Consider the following 22,308-nt stretch of genomic DNA (forward strand, 5'->3'; position numbering starts at 1 on the left):
ACTCGATCCGATGCTGGAGGCCCATACGTCCAGGTCGTGGAGGATCTTGTGCCTCTGGCAGTATGCTGCTTGCGATGCAGTGTCGCTCAAAAGTAGATACCTGTTCGCTTCTGACAAAATCTGAGCCATCCAGACGAGCTTCTGAATTTCGTCAATCGGCTCTTTCGGGCTGGCAGAAAACCTCCGAAAGTCGTTATTGGGGATTGCGACGAAATCGTTGCTTGTCCCCCAACCGCTGTGGCTAGGTTGCCTTGACGATTGAATGTCGGCCTTGATCAACGAATCATCCATTAACGATGGGCGCTCCAGCCACGTAGACACAAACGTGTTCATGATGTAACATGTCCAAAAGACCCGTTTGGTAGGGTCATCATGCACACCGTCGCTAGGCTGAGAGTATAGCTCGAGTGTCATTGCCATACCGACTGCTTGTGCTTCAATTTTGGGTTAGCGACTGAGCGGTACACATTTAATATCAATCCACAGCTTACATAGAACAACATATGCCCTCTTGCCATCCCCCATCGCTGCAAAGGCTGCTACGAGAAGCAGCAAGGCCTGGCATGAGTCAAGTGATACTTCACAAGGGTCAATCTCCCTTTGTGCCCATGCCGCGTACGTCTCTCCAGAGACATGACTGCTTGGCCCTTTCCCAGGTCGTTCGGAGAACCTTTGAAGCTGTCAGTTAGGACTCCTTCCTAGCTGGCATGTATGGCATTATGACCTACCCCGTGGCTACAGCGCAAATTGCATATAGGACTGATCTAGGTAGTTGATTTGCTTTCAACCTTTGCCTCGTCGTGAATTCATCCAGGATGTCGTAAGGATTGCGATGAAATTTTGTGAAGTAGACATCCACAAGACCATCAGCATTGATAGTTGTCGAAACGTCTCTGAAGGTCAGTCAGGATGTGAAGTGCTTAGCATAGAACTAAGAAGGGAAATACTCACGAACTGGCCTCAAAATTGTTGCCTCTAAAATTACTGAATGGGCTGATATCCGATGATGCGGATCCGCAGGGCTCAGAGATGCCGCCTCCAAAGACATGCGGCTCAGCAAAGTCTGTGTTGATGATGTCGGTCCCTGGTGGTGTCGGCGTCTTGTCTGACTTGAGAAGCTCCTCGAGACCATCGATCCTCTTGATGAGTGCACTCAACGACTCCTTCTTTGGTCCTCTCTTTTTAGGTACTCCCTCTGAGCTCCGGTTAGAATTGGGAACAATCAATGAAATAGCTTAGTGAATAATGGACAAAGGTGCTTTTCATACCGTAGAAGCAAGACCGTTGGTAGAGGTGGCAGACTCCGCAGGCAGGTAGTGCTCTGTCACACTTGATCTACCCGCACGTCGATCAGAAAACAAGCTTAACAGCCAAACTATGATCACCAACCTTGCGGATCTGACACGGCCTGCAGTTCATGACTCCTCTCGCTGTCTTGGGCGCCGGGCTGTTCTGCGGGCTCTCGGAGTCTCTGTTGGCGGTCGACATTGTGCAAAAATATCGTGCGCTGGATTTGGAATCTGACGTCTTCCACCAAGACCCAATCGTTTTTGAGATGTGCCAACATGTCGATATTAAGTGCGGCTCATGTTTTGAAAAAGCCAAACACGCAAGCGAAGTTGAGTACTAATCAGCCCCTGCGTCGCGTCCCGGCACCGCCTTTTCCGTGTGGGACTCATGTTTGGATTGATTTCCCCAGCTCCGGCTGCGGGATAATTGGCGTTGATACTCGACCCCTCGCTGTGATACTAGTTACACGTGAAGAAACATCAGATGAGCTTTCCTGGTCTCTGGGAATTTCTCGTTGAAACCGGTCTCACACCACGGCCGGGCGGGGGTGGGCTTGATGAACAAACATGTTCATGAAGGCCGGGAAGGCCCAGGGATGCATGCGCAGAAATATGGCAAGGAAGTCGCTATCTTTGTAAGGTACGGTAGTTTGAAGTCGGGGACGTTGTCCGAAAGGAGCGGGCGGCAGAGCAGGTGGAGCTTGCCCAGAAATGTCATCTGTGACAACTGACGTCTTGTGACAAGGTGGTAAGGTGTCAACCCATCGAGTGGAGATGAATCAGACTGAGACAAAAGAATGGTGAAGAAATGACGCAAGTCATTGCTGTGCCTAGGCTCCCCTTATAACGCTATAGGTGCCTGACGAACTCGCCTGGGGTTCCTTGTATCACAATCAGGGGCATCTTACTCAGATTCGCAAGCTCTTGGGGCTCAAGTTGTTCTTCTCCGCATGTTCCGTAGATCATGATTGTTATCGATCAGGAACCCAAAGTCGACCTCTAAACAGGTGGGCGATAGGTAAGCGATCGTTTCATGGTAGCCGCTGATGCAACGCGCCGTCGCATCAGCGTCCAGATCGAGTTGGTTAGCCATTTATCTGCAGCTGTCGCAGCCATTGAAAGGGGCTCATAGAAGCCTAGGGATTATGGAAACCCAGAACGATACGCGATATAGACACCGCAGCGCTCGTTCTTGGCAAATGTCTCATACTGGACTGATTCTCTGCGCATGCCAGCGAAATTGTCCTCGGAGTTGGATCACACGAGAGCGTGCACAGATAGTGGAAGTAAGGACAGTGCAGCTACTGACCAAGACTCGACTTGTTGACCCAAGCAGCCGGTTTGAGGCTCGTTGATCTGCACGTAGTTAGGGCTGAATGTATTCAAACCGAGCATCGACCGCGCCATGGTTCAAGCGACGTTTCAGATTTTGGCGGTCCAGCAAATTCTGACCGCGTGCCGCTGGAATCATCTATGGGCAGGCTTGGAACCCAAAGGATTATCTTGCTCGTTTCCAGTCGTGTGGTTGACAGAAGGTAAAGGACATCATGTCACCTGTCATCCTAAGCCGCTGGCAGGCCGGGGCACGATTTTCCGAGACACCTTGGCGGATGGAGACACGGCCCCGAAGGACCAAATAAGCTTCTTACAAAAGTTGTCAGGGGTCCCCCATAGCAGCTTTCAATGCAAACCAGGAACAAACCGATCACCATTGGCTGGAGGGCCTGCCAGAAGACCGGGGTAGCCAGTGCTCAATCGATGTCTGTGAGAGAAAGCCGATCTTTCCCGGTTTGCGGTAGATGAACTCCACTCTCAACGCTCTTATCCATACGTATGGAGGCCTCGAGGGCACCTCAAACATGCTCACTCGAGAGATAGGACGATGTTGGAGCTAGGCTGTTTACACGCGATTCTGTGACAGCCTCCAAGGGTAGAGCGCTGCTTAGCTCCGTAGCCGCCGCGGATTCCGAGTTTGGTAATCGGTGGGCCGAAGATGGGGCTGGCCGTCAGAATGCATCCTCTCTACTTCAACTACTCATTGGACCATGTCGCATTCAGTTTATCTTTATTACGACCCTAGATACGCGGGATTGTGTCCCATTAAGAATGGATGTAGACATGTAAGGTCGATAAACCCAGCTGTCCATCCTGAAGTCAACCCGCCTTGGCACTGGGCCGAGGTTGCACTGCGTTTCTGGAGCTGGCTGCGACGCTTCAGTCGATCCATCTCGATTCGGGATATCGGGAATTCATTACCATATTGGCAAGCATCACAACACAGCCACATTCTCATACCCACAACACGTTTCGCGGTTGCTAGGTGGGGGCTAAGAGGTTTGCCGTCATACCCTACCGTGCGGCACATCGCGACCCCCCTAGAACATTGTGCAACAGTGATGGCTTCCCGTGATTATCATGTCTGTCGTAACACACGATTTCCCAATTCATGTAATTCATCCTCAGTTCACGTCAACCAATCAATAGTTCAAGGAGATGGCCCGATTCATTCATTGTTTTCCAGTCTCGGATGCCGTTACTTTCTGACTTGACCAAAATCCTCGTGTTGTAACAGGTGCTCCTCCCGGAGAACTTCCGCTGTTGTCATCGACTACTAGATGGGCCAGAGACTCCATGTAAAAATTTGATCTGCAAAACAATACTTTTAGCTTCACGGGGCGATCTGTTTGTTAATAAATCTTCATTGGTCACACCGCCGCCGTGCCAGCAAAGTCCCCCTTTAGTGTGATCTTTGGCTTTGCCTCGGGTGACATGGCAATGAAACCGTTTCATGTTTTGTTCGTGAATGCACCTGCAGATCTGAGAACATCAGGATTTGGCCCAGTTGAAGTATTTCAAGAACCGTGGGGAGGACACCTCTTGTGATGGAGCTATTTTGACGTTGAAGCTCTCGCGGCATATTCCGGGATGGCAGGTCAGGTTTCGACAAGGCATGTTCTCACTGCGAGTTCCAGACAAGTAATTTATCGGAAAGTCCGAGGGTATTTTTAGAATAACCTGAACACCTCGTGACACGCCATCTGAATTCAAAATCGATTGACTGCCAGACAGATGCAGGCTTTCAGATGCTTCAAATGAAGACGGCGAATCTTTCCACTTGCGTCTCAATTTCCGATGGTCTTGCCATCGAAAATCATCGTCGGAGACCGGGCCATGAAAGACTGCATTAGTTTTGTTCGCACGATCCCTCCCGTGGTCCGAACTCAGGACATCAGCATGACGTGGTCACTGATCTTCCCGTCTTCGGCATAGTTGACAATCCCGTTTCTTAATAATACGCAATCCCGTCGATCAATCGCATTCTCTCACAGCTGTCGTCAGCCACCAGTTCAACTGGTTTGGTGCCCTGAAATGGCTTGCATCGAGATTGAACGACGGCTTGATAGTTTATCAGATCAATCCGAAATCATCATTGTTATTGGTGCAGGCTTCGAAGAAGGTTCTTACCACGTCGGTGCTGCCTAGCGGATGTCTGCATAATCCGGCACTTGGCCAGGAAGTTGATGAGCCGCTGCATTTACTAAGATATCAAATACAATATCAATTCAATTGAAGGCCCAGTTGGTCTGCGTTGAAGTTGGCTCCGCGTGTACCTGTTCGGTTTCTCACCGAACATAATTGATTTCGACGCACGCATACTGTTGGCTTGCAGTTCAAAACCCATTTAGGGGAGCTCTGAGTTCATAAACTAATGAATTAATCTGTTATTTATAATACTTATAAGTATACAGAAACAGCGGTGTTCATTCCCTCGAAGGAGTCTTCGTGGTCTGGACATTGCGCCCCAGTGACGAGGTGGCAGCTCAGCCTCCCAATGCCCGCACGAGACGGGGAGTCGCCGATATGATAGTGGTAATTAACCAGTAAACGGACCTCAGGCTTCTACACAGTTGATGATGGTTTCAAATCTGTCGGGTCGATTGGTGTACCATGATATTCATAAGACCGATATCACTGCGCAGTCCCCCAGCGGTGGCTTTATATGGATAGGTTTGGTATATATATGAGATGAATCAATCCACGACGTTGATCTCACGAGACACTGTTTGCTAGATTGGAGTCTAGAGAACTATATTGCTCGGTGCTCCGTCGTCTAATTATCTCCAGTGAAGAGTTCCAATATGCATCTTGATGAGTAGAGACTATGAAGCTGTTGATTCGAATCATACTCAAAGCACGAGGATGGACTGAGGAGACACGCCCCGTTAAAGCCTTCACTGAGCCATGTTATTCAAGTCACCCTGCCTCTCACTATGTGTTGACTTATGAGTACGGCTTTGCTATCCGAGGGAATATTCCTAGCTGCCCGGGAGGGTAGTGGGTATAGACAACAACAAGTACGACAATGATAATGACGACAACAATGACAGCAACGAAGGTAATGCTAACGGCAACAGGGATAGGGAGAGGGCAAGGAGTAGAGACGGTAGGAACAATCGGGATGACGGGGATAATAAACCTCTTAGAATAGAATAGACCTAATATGAGTACTTCTCCGCTCGGCTAATTCGAAGTATGCGCCCGGACAACAAAACTCTACGGGTGAATGTTTGAGTCAGGCCCGGCAATGTGTACGATAAGATGGAACTACACCCTCGATTTCAGCCATCTCATATTGCTCTTCTGCTGGTCATCTGATAAGGTACTGAAAGTGCTAAGGATTCAACTGCTATGAAGATCATTGGGATGAATCGCAACATATGTGGCTGCAGACCTTGAACAAAGGACTTTGTCTTCTAGTCTTCATTGTATTGTCGCCAATTTCAATTTCAGAGTGTTTTCACTCGTTACAAGCATGAGCCTTAACAACGGATGACCACTGCCAATACCTTACTTTTGAGCAACGGCTATCCTCCACCATGATGGTGTTAACTCGACTACGAGACCTCCGAGTGTATTATACTGATATCTCATAAGGGACATTAAAATCTTTGGCTAGGCACCGGGAGTTTGAGTACCCATTTCTACGGTTTTGTCGCCGTTGTTAACAACGACAGAGTGGATCAGATTTGACAAGCAACTTCTGCTTTTCTTCTCAAGCGCAACTTCTTCCTGTCACTCTGAGGGCCGTGAGAGAAAGGACAAGAGGACAAATTCCGGCGTGGAAGAGGGGTAGCAACGTTCGGTTGCTTTGATAAATATTGCGTTCCTATGTACGTGCCTTTGAATATGTTCAGTATCCCCGTCCCACATTTGTACAATTCAATTCTCTTTCTGTCCATCCGAGTCAGATGAAGTTGCTGAAGCGCTCCAGGCTGACCTTCAAACGCGTTTGGCCAGTATGATCAATCCTCTCAACCGCAAGTAGAGGTACAACCAACGTGAGGGTGGTCGTCGGGGCAAGTGCACCTGAGCCACAGGAACTTATCCTTGCATGAGCCCATGATGCAAGCGCCAGCGTCGTTTGTGCAGGCCGTTCCCTTGGAGTGCAGGGTGAAAGGTTGACAGGTCTTCGTGATGGCTGTGACGAAGCCAGCAGCATAGAGACCGGAGAGAATGAGTGACAGCTTCATTATCTATCTTTGGGTTAGTTCAACATAGGTTACAAGTCCAGAGGAGCAACTTACGACTGAAGAGGCTTTCGTTGATGACCTATTCAATACGGATTGTAGAATTGAGTTGAAAGATGGATGCTCGTACAGATGAGCAATCAAAGTAGAGGCGGGAAAGAGTTGGCTTAAATTCACAACGGGGCTGGCAAAACCAAGAACGGTCATCAGTTGTCCAGGACCATTTCTTCACAGTGGAACCCATTGAAGTCCCCGTGAATGAAGCGGCATGACAAGACTTGTGTGATCTTGACAGTCACAGTCAACCTTACCATCGTGCCTAGTTGCCGGTTTGCCGAATGCCACGAACTGTGGGCCCTTGCGAAGCTTTGATCTTCTTAATAAAGTGCAAGCTATCATCTGAAATATATGGGTTGCGGACCACTAATGTAACCTAACTCTATGTGCCCGCACTTGACCAAATCGCACATCGACGTTTCTGTCAGATGGATTTGGTACGCCATTCTCAGCTATATACTATCTCGTGACTAATGAAGCACATCTCCTATCAAGACCACATTCTTGCAAGATTGAGTATGAAAGACACATGATCAGGTAGTTCTCTGTATTCTGCGTCCGTTGACATGACCCCTATGTGGTTTAGTTTCCTGAAAAGTGGATAAGTTTGGCTGATCGCCGCAGCTCTTGCTTTGTGGTGCGGCTGATTGTCCTGACTCGCTCGTAATATGTATACGAACGATTCCCACATTCTTTGAAGGTCCGGTCCGTTTCAAATAGCATAGTTGTGATGCAGATCTGCTGACATTTGGGTCTGGAAATAAGCAATCCTATAGCTTAAAACCTTACTTTGGGCGTTACCGGTCATGCGGGCAGCTCTGCCAGCCCCAAAAGCCGGCGAAAATGACAAAGTTCAGTCCCGAGTGCGCGGACTTCGTTCACATCTTATTGTCCGAAGCTGTCAAGACGTTGAGAGGCCTGTCCGCTGTCGGGATGCCCTGACACACGCGTAGGATTTGGACGCCGTTGCAGGCGGATGGGCCCTGGCTCTTGATTCAGGCTCACGGCGAGCTGTATGTTAGTCAGCCTTCTCGAACTCGGTAGACTACCGTAAGAAAAAGCTTGTTTTATTAGATCCCGCAACCAGTGACGTAACGGGCCCTGCACTCCAGCTATTATTATCTCGGCATAGGTAGCCTGAGTCCGAAAGCGAATTTACTCGGACCACAATCGCGTTTGCCTCGTGGGCGACCAAAACCATCCAGAATTCATGACACTCGACACTCTCCTTGCCTGGCCTTTAGAAAGTCCAATTCTCTTGCATCCATTTATCGCCAACCTCTCTCAGCGACACAGTATAGATACTTACTGCAGTCCGTTGGGTCTTATATTGAACCTTACAACATGTGAACAAATGTAATTTTCCAACCAGGTTCCGATTGCGCACGTACAAACATAACAGTGGACCATTTGTCAGCTACTTCGCGGTGCGCGGCCGCCATCATCACACACCAGGACTCTCATCAGCGCCAGCCACAAGTGCGAGTTCACACCCTAGAAAACGCATGCTCGTTACGCTGTCTTTTAGCATGATTGAGGTTGTGATCTTCATCACCTCCTCATCTACGACGCGTTGCCTGATGACACGCTCCCATCGCTGCCAGCGCCTTATATTGGCTACGCACAGCTGTAGTATGATAGCGCAAAGAAGTAACTTCAGGCCGTAGCGGTTGTGTCGCCGAGTTCGTGTCTTCGGAAGATTGGACGTATCGTCTTTTTGCAAAGGCTATGATGTAGTGGCACTGTCTTTCCGGAGCTGTCAATTACCTGGCTACGATGCCAGCCCCGAAGCCCAATAACTGACACAAGCCATTCCACCTGATAGGGATGAAGATACTAGCAAGCCAGTTCTGGATGCTGGATTCTGGGGTTGATCTGTTGAGGAAGTTGATGGCCCACCCAGATTAGGATTTCTCAGTAGGGGAGAAAGCGCCCGAACTCGGCCAATGCGCCGTCCAATAGCATCGCTATATAAGTAGCCAGGAGCTTGGGTTGGTCTAAGATCCGGAATCTCCACAACGGCCGGCCCGCCACGAGCGCTGCAACGTTGTACTCCGGGGCCGGTGACTCTCCGCTGTTCCGGACCCGGCACTCAACAGCCGGGAGTGAGAACTGTTCAACAGCGCCACAGCCATGCCAACACAAGACACGCAGTTCATCAAGCACGTTAGACACACTCAGGAGATAATTACGTAGACGCACCTGGGCAAATATAGCAGCAATGGGAATAGAATTCTTTGCATCCTGCGCACAACCATTAGCATATCCACGGCTCTAAGATTTTCACAGTCAATCTTGAGGCAAGTAGGGGAGACTCCAAGAACACCCGCCGCGGGATCTTCAATTGAGTTGGTTGGCCATCATCTTTCTGGAAACCCGGTGCTAAGGTACTGGATCAATGCAACGACCGGTCGCCCGTTCATCATCAGCGCTCTTGAAAGGCACCGCACAGACAGGATCAGCGCAAACGGAGCGGATCTCAGCCAGGAGATGCATCGAAGGACTCTTTTTGGCCAACCGAAAGAAACGGCGCTGAACTAAGATGCCCATCACAGTGACCATTCAATACCCGTATTCTGTTTCCCGTCACGGCTTCCCCATGGGGTTTGAGACAACTCGCGTCGTCGATCTGGCTTCGAGTCATTTCGCCCCTCCTCGGCCCGAACGCCGGAGGCGGCTTCAGATGCCCCAACCGAACAAAAAGGCAGCAAACGTCGATGGCAAAAAAGGAATTACCAAGTCCGACGTTTGGAAACGTTTGCCGTTCGCCCGGTTTGTAAGCTGACTGAGCGACAGCCGGAGGGCTTGCACCTTCCTGCGCCGGATTGCCGTAAACGGAAACCCGAGGCTGAAGAGGCAAAAAAGAGGTGCCTGGTGTCACATGGACTGACATGAGATGGGTGTGCCGTTGGTTGGCACGGAGAGACACATTGAGTTCAGGGGAGCAGGGGCAAATAGCCTGGGGTATGCGGGGTAGGGCTCATGGAGGTGGTCCTCCGGGGAAATGTGCGGCTCGGTGGTTCGGACTGCACTCCGCGTTCGGGGGCGAGACATGCAGGGCATGTTGGCTAGAAGGGCCCAATGTGTTGGTCCATCGAGGAGTTTGTGAGCGATAGGCAACCCGAAGTGTCCGAAGGCGCATTGGGAATCGAGACAATGTCTACGGTACGTGGACCATTTGCTCCTCAGAGACAGATGCGCCTGCAGTTGCATCGTTGTCGACTCATGGATGATCCGATGGCATACGGCCGATGTCACGGTCTGTTCAACCTAGTTGTGCATATTTCGCTAAATGCAGGGACCGGACTTTTAGAAGTCTAGACTTTCGCAAAAGCAATGTCCGCCGCGTGTGCATATCAGATCAGGTTTCATATTTTCTTTTCGGGAAGCAGGAGCCAAGTTTATCAACGAACCGCGGTGTTATCATTAACATCTGCGTGTGGTATCTAATGCGTAGTGAACTCTAGTTCAATCTAGTGGTATCTCAACAATGCGTAGAGCCCAACAGCCCTATCAAAGAGAAAAGAAAATGACACTTGGTATTATATCGTGCCCAACATGAGAAAGCCGACCAAATTGGTTCGGCGAGGGCATAAACTCGTAGCGATGCGCCATCGCTTGCGTTCGTCGCGCGGCCCCTGGCCGAGCAGCTGTAGAGGTTTCCCTACCAGGGGGACCGGCCCAAAGAAGCGATTTAAATCTTCTCCGACTTCTCGACGTTCTGCGTCTCCTCATCCTGGCGGGTCCAGATGCCGCCCTGGGCGCTGTTGACGGAGTCGCCGCTGCTGCCCTCGCCACGGTTCTCGCGGGTGGTGGCGCGGCCCTCGTTCTCCTTGACGTCGTCGTAGTGGATGAGGAGCTCGCCGTTCTTGCCGTAGCGGTGGGGCTCGGTGCGGGCAACGTCGACGACGGTGAAGGCGCCCTTCCAGCCGCTGCCGGTCTTGGCGAAGATCGAGTCCATTTCCTCGAGGGAGCGGTAGGCGGTCTCGGGGAAGAAGAAGTAGACGCAGGGGACGATGAAGGCGTTGATGACGGCGAAGATGGTGTAGGTGTGGTGCTTGATGGTGTCGAAAGCGACGGGAGTGATCATGACGACCTGGTTCAGTTAGTGTTAAAGCTCGAGAGGCACTTTGGGAGGACAGACTTACCATGAAGTTGAAGATCCAGTTGGCGGAGGTGGAGAGAGCGTTGGCAGGGGCGCGAATGCGGAGGGGAACAATCTCGGCAGGGTACAGCCAGGTCATGCCGAGCCAGCCAACAGCGAAGAAGGTGTTGAAAACGAACAGGAAGACAATGCCAGTGACCTGGAAAGGAAAGGTATCCCGGGAGTTGACACCAGCAAGAACGGCCATGGTAACGGCCTGGCCCACGGCACCAAAAAGCATAAGCTTGCGACGGCCGACACGCTCAACGAGGAAGACAGCAGGCCAGGAAGCGATGAAATACTCGGTACCGTTGAGAGCGGCAAGAAGGTGGGACATGAAGCGAGACATGCCAAGTCCAGAGTAGATGACAGCAGCGTAGTAGGTGATGAGGTTGATACCGCAAATCTGCTGGAACATCTGGTTGACGTAGGCGATGACAGTGCGGTGGAAGTTGCGGTTCTTGTCCATGGTGAAGAGGTCGGCGAAACTGCCCTTGGACATCTCCTCGACAGTCTCCTTCATGACCTTGTACTCGTTCTCGACGTAGTCATCATCCAGAGGCAAGTCGGCGATGGCAGCAATGACTTCCTTGGATTCCTCGTGGCGGTCCTTGAGAATAAGCCAGCGGGGAGACTCCGGGAGGTTCCAGACGAAGGCGAGAATGAAGATGCAGAAAGCGATCTGGAGCGCCAGAGGGAAGCGCCATGCGACAGAGCCCGGAGCGAAAGACATGCCCAGATCGATCCAGTAGGAAATCATGATACCGCCGCTGATGAGGGCACCCTCAATCATGACCAGCTTACCACGCTTGTGAGCACTGCAAGTTTCTGATTGCCATGTTGGTACTGTTGACGTGTTGCCGCCGTTTCCGAGTCCAGTGATGATACGTCCGATGATGAAGTGGGGGAGAGTCATAGCAGAAGCCTGAAGAGCGGCGCCGATGATCATGATAGAAGTACCGAGGATAATCATGCGCTTGCGACCGAGGGGGTTACCGATGAAGATGGTGATGATGGCGCCGATGAAGCAGCCGAGGTTGTAGGAAGCGACGGCGATACCCTGGGCGGTAGCACGCTCGCTCTTGAGAGCTCTGCTAATGCCGTCGGCTTCGGGGTCGATGTCGGGGAACTGAGACTGGAAGGCGGGCAGGGTGAGAATACCACCAGTGACACCCTGGTCTGGAGGAGCAATGTCAGTATGTTGTCTCTGTGTCTGTGGAGGTGTAAGGCCTACCGTATCCGAAAAGCAGGAAATCACATCCGGCGATGATACTGATCGCCCAGTTGAGGCTCTTGCCTCGAAGGCCGAAGTAGTTACCCATCTTGAAGACTCTTTTCACAGCTAGCAGTGTCTGAAAGTGGTATTACCAGACGGTGTCGCAAGCTGTCGGGTGGTCGATCGAGGAATGAATCCAGGTGCTCGGGCTGAGATGTTACAATGACAAGAAACTCCTCGAACGAAGCGGCGCGACACGTCCTTTTAGATGAAAATCGAGTTCTGCCGTTCCAGGGTAAAGATCGGCAACGTCAGCGTGCCAGAGGGAGTGAACTCTCTCCCACCTTGCAGTCGTACAATAACACATCCGACCTACTCGTGCCAGCCTCGGACCCTGGCGCCGTCTGTTTACACCCAACCCAAGAACCCCAGCCAACCAATCCCCAGCCGTCCCCCAAAGACATGCCCCGATTTCCCCCAATCCCCGTACGATCCAAGATCCCAATGGAGGGTCCCTCCTGGAGGTGGTGGAGTTGTCTCCGACCCGGAGGGGGAAGGGGGGTGAAAGAACTCCCCACCCTTGGGATCCACGGGGATGGGCAAGGTTGGAGGTACACCACACTGGTACGCGAGAGTGGGAGGAGAAAGTTGGGAACGGGGGCATGTCGTCAGGCAGGCCAAGACGCCGGCACGAAAGACATGGGCCCGCGCTGGGCCAATACGGCACGAGGACGGGCGCAAGACGTTGCAATACGGTGGTCTCACCGCCGCGACGCGCCCGTGGAGAACTCCTCATGCCTCTCTTCTGCACGGCAGAATTCGGAGAGACACCGATGCGGTAAGAGAGCCAGGCAGAGTGCGCAAACACGCATGATTCGCTGTCCGACCGACGAAGCGGAGCTGGAGGCTTCAATTGAGGACCCAGAAGAGCCGCAGCCATGTCCATTATCGTACATTATCGGTGGATCTGAGATGGAGATGCGCTGGAGAAAACGACGTCATACCTGAAATCTCTGATAGAGACCGATAAGTAGTGCAGGCTGACGGGTACCTTTTCGGGGGCACCTTTGTGCATGTTTGTATTAGTTAGGTTGCCTGTGTGCCATACAGTTACATTCAGTTGGTCCATCGGTTCATTGCAGTGGCCAGTCTGAGCGTTGAATACGCCGCCGCCGCCCACATATGCGAGTCAGGGGGCCCTGTGCGAACCCTGCGGTCACCCTGCCCGAAGTGGCTGTTGAAAGAAAGAAGCGCCGAGCCGACGAGGCTCTCGACACTACGAGGGACGCGGCAGGGTGGTAGCGTAGCCGCTGAGAGCGCTTGCAGCTGCGGATTCTGACTCTATGCCCATTTCGCGCGGCCATCTTTGCTGCCTCTCTTTGGCCCTGCTCGAGATTTAAGTTGGACCCAGCCGTGGGGAACGGCGACAGAACCAGGTTTCAAGTTGAAATACTCGCACGCGATTTGTCAACGTCGGCAGTTGTTGGTGACGACCTTTGACGGGGTGGATGGTGGTAGGTGGAGTGTATGACGTATTGGTTCGGACGAAATTAGTGTCGAGAAAGGCGCCCTTTGATTGTCACGATTGCTATTTTCTCAGCAGCTATTTTTGCAGACATTGTTAACATGAAGTTGAATGTCAGCTCGATGCCATGGCTCGTCAAAATGCTTGACTCGTAGCTAAGACAACGAGACCCAAATCGCCCAGAACGACAAGAGATATTGATGGAAACGGCTCACTTGGCCAAATTGCTTGTGTTTGGGTCCGTCGTGGATTCTCATCCTTCACTGTCTCTTGGACTCTTGGAGACTCCAAAATATTTGCGGCTAACTGTGGGGTTTTTAGTGGGATCAACATTCCGATCTAACCAGTCCTAAGCAGTCCTAAACAGTCGTTGGAATGACGTCGTCGGAGAAGGAGAATTTTCACCGGGCTCGGCATCTCCTAAAGCGGTAATCCGAGCAGCCGCGCGAGGCGACGTCCGGCGGCCAAGCCAATGATGAGCCGACTGAAACCCGCGACGAGGCTATTGAAACCCCAGAGCATTCCCCGATGGCTGGGGGATTACGGGCGGAAAAACCAGCCGGGTCAGATTTGATGGCCGTTGGTTGGCCGTTGATGGCTGACCGTTCTATCCACAGCGTTGCCCGCATGAACCGGAGAGCGACCAGTCAATCTCCTCCAAATCCAACATGAGCTGACTCGGGCCCGCATCTGTTATGTTGGTTCAGTGACCCCTTGCTGCGCAAAAAGGCAATGAAGCCGACGTTTGGTCCTCTTGGCGCACAAAAATCTGCATCTTTGAACCAGCATCATATGTAGGCTGACGTATTCGGACTCTCGGCGGTTGATCCCCAGAGTCCGTCATCCTTGGTCTCTCAAGTCTCTAGCCATTGCGAGCTCTTTGGCGGTTTGCCATCATCACCAAATTGGTCAAATGCGCGAGAGAGAAACAAAAACATTGCCGATCTCTTTACCAATGGCCTGGTTCATCCAGGACTGTCAAAGTGTCAAATTCCTGGCAGAACGTGGTTTCCATGTTTTCGCTTAGGCACTAATTTGCGTCTGTTGATAAACAAAAACTCTCGTCTTGTGAAGAGATCTTCATCACTTCGTATCCTATCAGGCATCGACCATCGACCGAACGAGGCAAGACCCTGAGTCCCTGACTCTTGGACGGTTGTCTGAGCCGGTTGGACTCCACATCTCAGGCGAGTGATGCCTGACGCGAGGATAAACCGGGCCCACGTCCAATGTCTCTGAGAGGCACAGGAACAATGAGAGGGATAAATGATAGAGCACAAGAGAGAGACGTCCATCGGGGGAAGGCAACACCGAGTTTGCTGGCTTTCAACTGGCCAGAGACCGGTCGCGCATAATGCATGTTTGTGGTGTTGATGGGATTTGAACGCATGAATCTTTCTCCACCGGGGAATCCGAGCCAATTGTTAAGACTGACATGAACTTGGTGCCAGACCATCGGCTTGACCCTCAACGCCGTTGGTGCGTACCGGTGCCGGCTGTGGGAGGAGGCGGAAAGGAACGGCCAACGGGACGCCATCGCCAAGCGGCAAGGCCATCGCCGGTCCGGAAAATTCTGCATCCTCGGCCCCACACCGAGCCACCAAGTTTTATGAAGTTCGGGTGGAGTCCGAATCCTTGTCCGGAGCCCTAAAGTTGCTCCAAGCTCTTGAGGCAGCCGACGTTGGAGTTTTACTGGAGTCTGGAGATGAGGAGGACGCGGCAGACGCGAATGCGGGAGGACTTGGAGCCTCAGGCGCGAAATGAAAGGTGGACAACTCCAGTCTCCGACAGACAAACGAACCTGTGGCCCTTCGTCGCCTCCGACACGATGGAGCCGACGGCAGACGGTCTGCCCACGAACCACTTAAGATGAGCACGCTGGGGAACCATCATGTGACAGAAGTGGCAAGCTGCCTAAACTGACCTCCAAACTGCATCTGTATGGACGGGCTTTCGTCGGCCCTACAGGCGTTATCTGGATGCGCCAAAAGCCTCACTTCTGCAGTCACTTCTGCGGTCTGCATGTAGAATCGCGGGGCTTGCGGGCGCCGCGCGGGCGGCAATGGCGTGCGCCTGGCTAGGGGCTGTTTCTCTCGCCCAAAACGATGACGTCTGTGGTCGGCCCGTCCCACTTTGTCGGTTTTGAGCCGGGTGGACGACTTGATCGGATTCTTGGTCTCGGGAGGCAATGCGATTGTGGCGTCGGAAGCAGGCCGAGGTGAGCATAGGTGAGCGTTGGCAGATGTCGTTTCCTTGAAAACAGCTCGCTTTTGACTGGTCGTCTTTCAAAGAGCCTCCTGTTTCACCCAGGGATAATTACCACGGAATTTACTCCGGGTGGCAAAGCTGACCGCTCCATTGGTAACAAGTCCTTACGGCGTAGATGATAGGCCTCACCGCAATGATGTCTGGGGGTAATAATGCTCAGTTGCGCGCTTAGATTAAAATCATTTCACCAGGTCTTTTTTCTCATCGAGTATCATTTCAACCTGAGATGTACCACTTGGGCATCAAATAAGAGTGGTCATCGCTGGATAGACACATCAAACCCATAGCTGGCTACTGATGCTCTCACCATTTCGATTGTAGTCAGACATACTCATGTAAGCACCCTGATCGACATATCTACTCGTGGTTCTCCTTTGAAAAAGATTGAAGTCGAGACCATTCGCAGCTCCAACAAAGACGACCCGTCGTTCGGAGCTCCCCGCCTACGGCACGCACCGGCCAAGGTCCCGTTGAATAAAGCTATTGCGGGTCTTCCACACCGACGTCACCGAGTCCTTTTCGGCATCATGGGTCCACGCCTTGGCTCATTGGGTGGGGATTAAAACTTCGACTTCAAGGTCTCGTTGACTGTGAAGGGCCTACGTCACCAAGGAAAAGTCGTAAAGCAGTGACGTGCCAGCATTGTGGTATGGCAGTTGCTCAACTTGATGATTCAATCGAATGCAGCGGTCGTTGCTAATTGTTGATGTGAATTATGCATTGTCAAAATCACAATGAAATTTCTTGCTCATTTTTTGTAAATTTCATTGCAACAGATATTGACCATGAACCTCAAGCAGGATGCCCCACGTCAAAGAAGGTATTTGAGTCTCTGCAATGGCATTTGTTAGTTTCTGGTACTCTCGCACCTCTCGCACGCATCCATTTGTCTCACTCTATGACATTCAAAAATGGTTTTGCTGCTCCGGCAATGAGCCATGTAAACCTCATACCAGCATGAAGACACTAGTTGCGACGCGTAACTCATCAACTGCCTCGAATCCCACTGTGGAAAAGGTAACACATGAACCTTACTAGTCGATGTATGAACATTGAGTGCTATTCTATTTTCGACTCTTCGTATACGTTAGAACAGGTAAAAGCTATGAAATTGCGATACGACGAGGCAATCCTATTGTCCATTGAGGTTGGGAAAGAGAGATAAGACGAATAGTCCGGTTGCAGTGGCGCCCCGTGCGCCATCAGTGACCCGGCACTTTCAAGAAACTCGGGGTGTCTGATGAAAAGCCTAGGGTCGAGTTTGTATCTGTCTAGTCGGGTCTCAATTTGTAAATGATTCGCAACGGCCAAGGCAACACTCGGCACATTGAAAATGTCCGTTGCCTTCGATGTCGGCAGAGGCGCCGGTCTCTCGCTGGAGTCCTCATCAATGGCCCCCATCGCTTGCACGAGATCCATAACCTTAACGTACACCTGCAGAGGAGGTGCGTCGATGACCAAGTCGCTGAGGAGAGTCTCGACAGCGTACATACTGACGACATCGCTGACGACTTGATCGATGCAAGGATTACCCGCATGGTAGCGAACGAGGCAATCACGGATGGAGGGGAAAGGAAGCCAATCAATGACGGCAGGATAGCTGCATGACAGCTGCAGCAGAGTTGGCCGGTACTGCGGGTGGAGCTTGTTGAACGTTTCATCGCAAGGGCGGATTTTCCACACAGTGATGTCTCGGGTATAATAGAACCTCGTTTTAGTATACCAGAGCATGACATCCTGCCGAGAAATAGTGTGAAATATAGATAGAGCCGAGGTAGTGGCTAGATAAAGCCTAAAGCCCGTTAGCTAAGGATCCTAATACGAGATGACATTGCTGACAATGGTAAAGATAACTGCGCCTTGGGTGGCTCTGTCCTGGCTTTGAGCTCGTGTTGTATGAAATCAATGTGGTCAGAGAATGATGAATTTGACTCGACCCAAATCTGGCGCCGCGAGTGGCCCAGGTCCTGGGAAGAAACAAGGGCGTCATTGTAAACTTGAGGCCCCATTTGATATTCGAATGACCAAATGTTTGGTATTTGTTGTGTCATTCCACAGGTGATCATGGGTCCTCCGAGGTCGGATGTAGGTGGGAGGTCAGCCTCGAGGCATGGGTTTGGCTCGTCTGGCTGCGCTGTCTACTCCTAGCCATTTAGTTATGACAAACTTCACGCACATAAATAGCCAACTTCGCAGAACATACCGATGCATCATTTTGGGAAATTGGTCGGAGATCTGCCGACGTGGGCTGATCGTCGACAATGGGTTGAGAAGCAGAGATGTTATCATCAGGGGAGTTTGTTCTAGAGACTTCATCATTTGCGTCTTCATGTCTCGGAGCCGTGTTGAGAACCAGAGCTTGGACGCCGGCGAGTAAGCTGTTGAGCTTGGCGTGCGCTTCCGCGAGTTGCTCCCGGAGAGCTGTATTCTCACGTCTCAATTTAGCCAGAGCTTCGCTCTCGTTTGTGTGATTGTTATCCGCTCGTTCGCGGAGCTCGCGGATCAGGTCATCCCTGCGTCGACGGAATGCCTGTTGCGACAAGCGATTGCGCAGTTTCCTAGGTCGAAGTGTTAGTTTGCAATGGCGCCGAATTTATTCTTTCCGAGAACGAACTTTATGTCCTGAGAGGTTGCGGTGCCGTTCGCCTTCTTGCCCATCGCATCTATACACAGCTTGTCAAAGACCTCAGGTGGGATGGGACGGAAAAGGAGGTAATGTCGAGAATTTCTGCTGGAAACGTATGACTACAGTTCCAATGACTAATTCCCCACACGAAACATTTCTTCCTCCCACCACATGTCCCTTGTCAAAGTTCAACTTAATTACATCTTATTGGCCGTGCTCGAATGCGCTATGCTGCGAGATAGACTTAGTCTTATTTTACTGGGGATCGATGCTTTTTGTTTTCGAAGAAGAAGCCCCAAGCCGGTCTTCGACAGCCATCAATTCCCCCAAGCCAGCCCGCATCTCCGACAGGGAAGCTTCAGACAACATCTTCAAAGGCCGTCGGGGGCTGCCTCCGTAGCCGAACAGGTCGTTCAGCGCGGCTTTTGTACCCGATATGCCTCGCGCGGTATGTTCCCAGTCGCCTTTGGCCAGAATGGCCTGCATCTCTCTCGCTTCCTCCACTAGGCCCTCTTGCCACAAATCGAAAACTTGGACGCAGGTCCGCGGGGTAACGTTTGCACCGCCTGCAATGACACCAGTGGCACCTGCGACAAGAGCAGGAAGGATGAAGTCTGCCAAGCCACCAAAGAGGGCGTAAGACTGGCGGGACTTCATCGCCGTGGAGACGCGACTTAGTTTACCAGTATCACCACAGGTGAACTTCGTTCCCACAACGTTGGGGTGCTGGGAGATGCGACTTAGAAGACCCGAGTCCATCTCGATGCCAGCAGATACGGCAGGAAAGCTATAGAGAATAATCGGAATCGGGGAGTGATCCGCAACGTCGGTAAAGAAACTCTCAATGACTTCAGGGCTCATGCCTTTGCTGAAGTAGGACGGCGGTAGAACAAGGGCGTAGTCACTACCAGCTCGGCTGGCCTCGTTGCACAGATGAACGGTTCCTCGAACGGAGTGTTCGGAGCAGGCGGAAATGATAGGAGTATGCTGCTTTCCGATGCTGTCGAGGGCATTACGGGTTTCACGGATGATAGTGTTCCGCTCCTCGATAGAAAGGTGAGGTGCCTCGCCGTTGGAACCCATGACCACAAAACCAGCGATCCCCGCTTCAGAAAGGCGGATAGTGTGTTGACGCTGAGTTTGCGTATCGATGTTTTCGGTTGTCTTGTCAAAGAAGGACATGCTCGCGGCGAAGATGCCACGAGGCAACGCCCGTGTAGCGCGTTCCATGCTGTAGTCTGTGTAATTCGAAAAACAACGGATGCTGAGAGATGATGAAGAGGAATTCGAACGTCACTCTCTATTGTATAATCGTGACTATTAGTATCATTCATGAGGGTATTCGTAAGCGATGCGAGTATGTCATTGATTGATAACCAAATCTCACCCAGTTTCAGCCAGCACCGCACAATTGACCTCGTCTTCCGCACGTTAGTCATTGCAGCAGTACGTAAGTCCGACTGACGATTATTGTTCTACGAATAATGCTCGCGAAGTGGTCAGCGTTGCCATAGTTCTATGCTATGGGCCGCACCCTCACTTTCAAATTACGTTAGTTATTCGAGCAGTACGTAAGTCCAACGATTGTCATGCTTGCCAAGCACTAGCTCTAGCACCCCGTCCCATACTTTCAATCCCCGTCTAGCTTCAAATATGGTACCCTAACCTAGCTTTATAAACCTGTCACATTAGTTTTCTACTAGTTTGTACGCTGTCAAGTGTCAACTCTGACTCAACGCTTGGCGAATTCATTGTTAACGATGCCTCTCTCAACCCGAGCCAAATCTGGCCAAAATGCAAGCGACGGCTTGCACATATGGAAAGCTGTGGATGACCTCTTTCATCCTACTGCCGACCCTACGGGCTTTGCGACATTAGGCGTCTCGGAGAACACGCTGATGTCCCGAGAGCTATCAGAGCATCTGCACCGGAACTTCAAGCTCCCAAGTCATTCACTCACCTATGGAGATGGCATGACTGGATCCAAGAGGATCAAAGCGGCATTAGCTACATTCCTCAACCGTCACTTGCACCCCTCAAAGCCCCTTGAGTCAGCGCATTTTACAATCACAAACGGCTGCAGCTCTGCGATTGAGCACCTTGCCTGGGCTGTAGCGAACCCCGGCGACGCGTTTTTGCTTGGCCGGCCTTACTACAACACCTTTGTTCCAGATCTTATTCTCAGAACTGGTTGCAAGGTCATTCCGGTGGCCTTTGACAACACCGATCCCATAGACCCTGGGGCAGTTGTTCATTACAAGCGTGCCCTTGAATCAGCAGCCGCAGAGGGCCAGCGAGTCGCAGGTCTCATCATATCGAACCCACATAATCCTCTCGGGAGATGCTACTCTCGCGCCAGCCTCCTCAGCCTTATGAGATTTTGCTCCGAGAACGATATGCACTTCATCAGCGACGAAGTATACGCCTTATCGGTCTGGGAAAACAAAGTGGACCATGAGTCCGAATCAGCGCTTTTCGAATCGTGTCTATCACTCAACACAGACGGCGTACTCGCTCCCGACCGAATCCATACAATCTGGGGTATGTCGAAAGACTTTGGCGCGAACGGACTGCGGATCGGGGCTGTCATCTCCCAGTCAAATCCGGCTCTGCACAAAGCTTTAGTGGCTGTAGCTCTTTATAGCTCCCCATCTTCTGCGTCTGATCATATTGCAGCAAATATCCTCGAAGATGAGAAATGGTCAGACTCTTTCATCCAAGAAAACAGGACCAGGCTTGCTAGGAGGTACCAGCTTATCGTACGCTGGGCGAATAGCTACGGTATTCCCTTTGCACCCGGCACGAACGCGGCGTTCTTCCTATGGGCTGATCTCGGGAGTGTTTGGAAGAGGCACAATCCTGGAACTGTAACCGATAAGGAGCTAGATGATTTCCTGATTAAACTCTTCTTGGACCATAAGGTCTATGTTTCTTCCGGAAAAGACTTCGGGTCTGAGCGTGCTGGATGGTTCCGTATTGTGTTCTCTCAGGACGAGGTTCAGCTACTGACTGGACTGGAAAGGGTCGCTGCTGCTCTCAAGTCTAGAGTAACAGTAAACGTATAGTTTTGACATCGATTGAAAGATTTCACATATTTGCAACGTCACACTGATGGTACATTCGTACTGATCATGCCATACAGGGTGCGCATCATTCCCCTGGTCAAGTAGTCTCTCAAACCTTTTCCGATCCCAGTCGCGCCCCTCGCCGTCGCCAGGCCAGCCGCCTTCTTCATCTTCCTGGCCGTCTTGTTGTGGCTAAAGTCATCTTCGGGGTCCGAATCAGAGCCAGGCTCGTACTCATACTCCCAGTTCATGTTTCTTATCACTGACATTTCCGACGGCAAGAGGCCGATCCAGCATCGTGGGTCCACGCTTTGACTCCTTGAGTGGGGATCAAAATTTCTCCTCCATGGCTTCGTTGATGGTTAAATAATCAGTCTGAAACTACGTCACCAAGTAGTCGTTAAGCAGCGTGTTGCCAATTTGGCCGAACGGTGTTTACTCAACACAGTGACTCAATTGAATTCAGGGACTACTGCTAATTCCAGAATGTGAATCATGCAGTATCCAAAAGACCCACGGAAAGATCGAGAGACTACGAAAACTATTGAGGTCCCTTATTCATCTCCAACGACTTCTATGAAACTAGACTT

General features: G+C 51.3%; 4 protein-coding genes across 4 annotated transcripts; all 4 read right to left on the reverse strand.

Annotated features, from left to right (window-relative positions):
* Positions 1–10,568: 10,568 nt before the first annotated feature.
* On the reverse strand, positions 10,569–12,340 carry COL26b_005335 (uncharacterized protein; the record flags this gene model as incomplete). The annotated part of the gene is made up of 3 exons (XM_053178187.1): positions 10,569–10,970; positions 11,023–12,197; positions 12,253–12,340. 3 exons carry the CDS (start codon positions 12,338–12,340, stop codon positions 10,569–10,571), a joined length of 1,665 nt encoding a protein of 554 aa, XP_053037962.1.
* A 5,825-nt stretch (positions 12,341–18,165) lies between these two features.
* Positions 18,166–18,685, reverse strand: COL26b_005336 (uncharacterized protein; the record flags this gene model as incomplete). Its single annotated transcript, XM_053178188.1, has 3 exons — positions 18,166–18,171; positions 18,231–18,585; positions 18,642–18,685. The coding sequence occupies 3 exons, from the start codon at positions 18,683–18,685 to the stop codon at positions 18,166–18,168; spliced, it is 405 nt and encodes a 134-aa protein (XP_053037963.1).
* Positions 18,686–18,908: 223 nt separating this feature from the next.
* Positions 18,909–19,883, reverse strand: COL26b_005337 (uncharacterized protein; the record flags this gene model as incomplete). Its single annotated transcript, XM_053178189.1, has 1 exon — positions 18,909–19,883. One exon carries the CDS (start codon positions 19,881–19,883, stop codon positions 18,909–18,911), a length of 975 nt encoding a protein of 324 aa, XP_053037964.1.
* Positions 19,884–21,655: 1,772 nt separating this feature from the next.
* Positions 21,656–21,969, reverse strand: COL26b_005338 (uncharacterized protein; the record flags this gene model as incomplete). Its single annotated transcript, XM_053178190.1, has 2 exons — positions 21,656–21,695; positions 21,794–21,969. The coding sequence occupies 2 exons, from the start codon at positions 21,967–21,969 to the stop codon at positions 21,656–21,658; spliced, it is 216 nt and encodes a 71-aa protein (XP_053037965.1).
* Positions 21,970–22,308: the final 339 nt, after the last annotated feature.

Source organism: Colletotrichum chrysophilum (assembly GCF_026319265.1).
Source record: "Colletotrichum chrysophilum strain AFK26 chromosome Unknown scaffold_35, whole genome shotgun sequence".
NCBI classification, from domain to species: domain Eukaryota; kingdom Fungi; phylum Ascomycota; class Sordariomycetes; order Glomerellales; family Glomerellaceae; genus Colletotrichum; species Colletotrichum chrysophilum.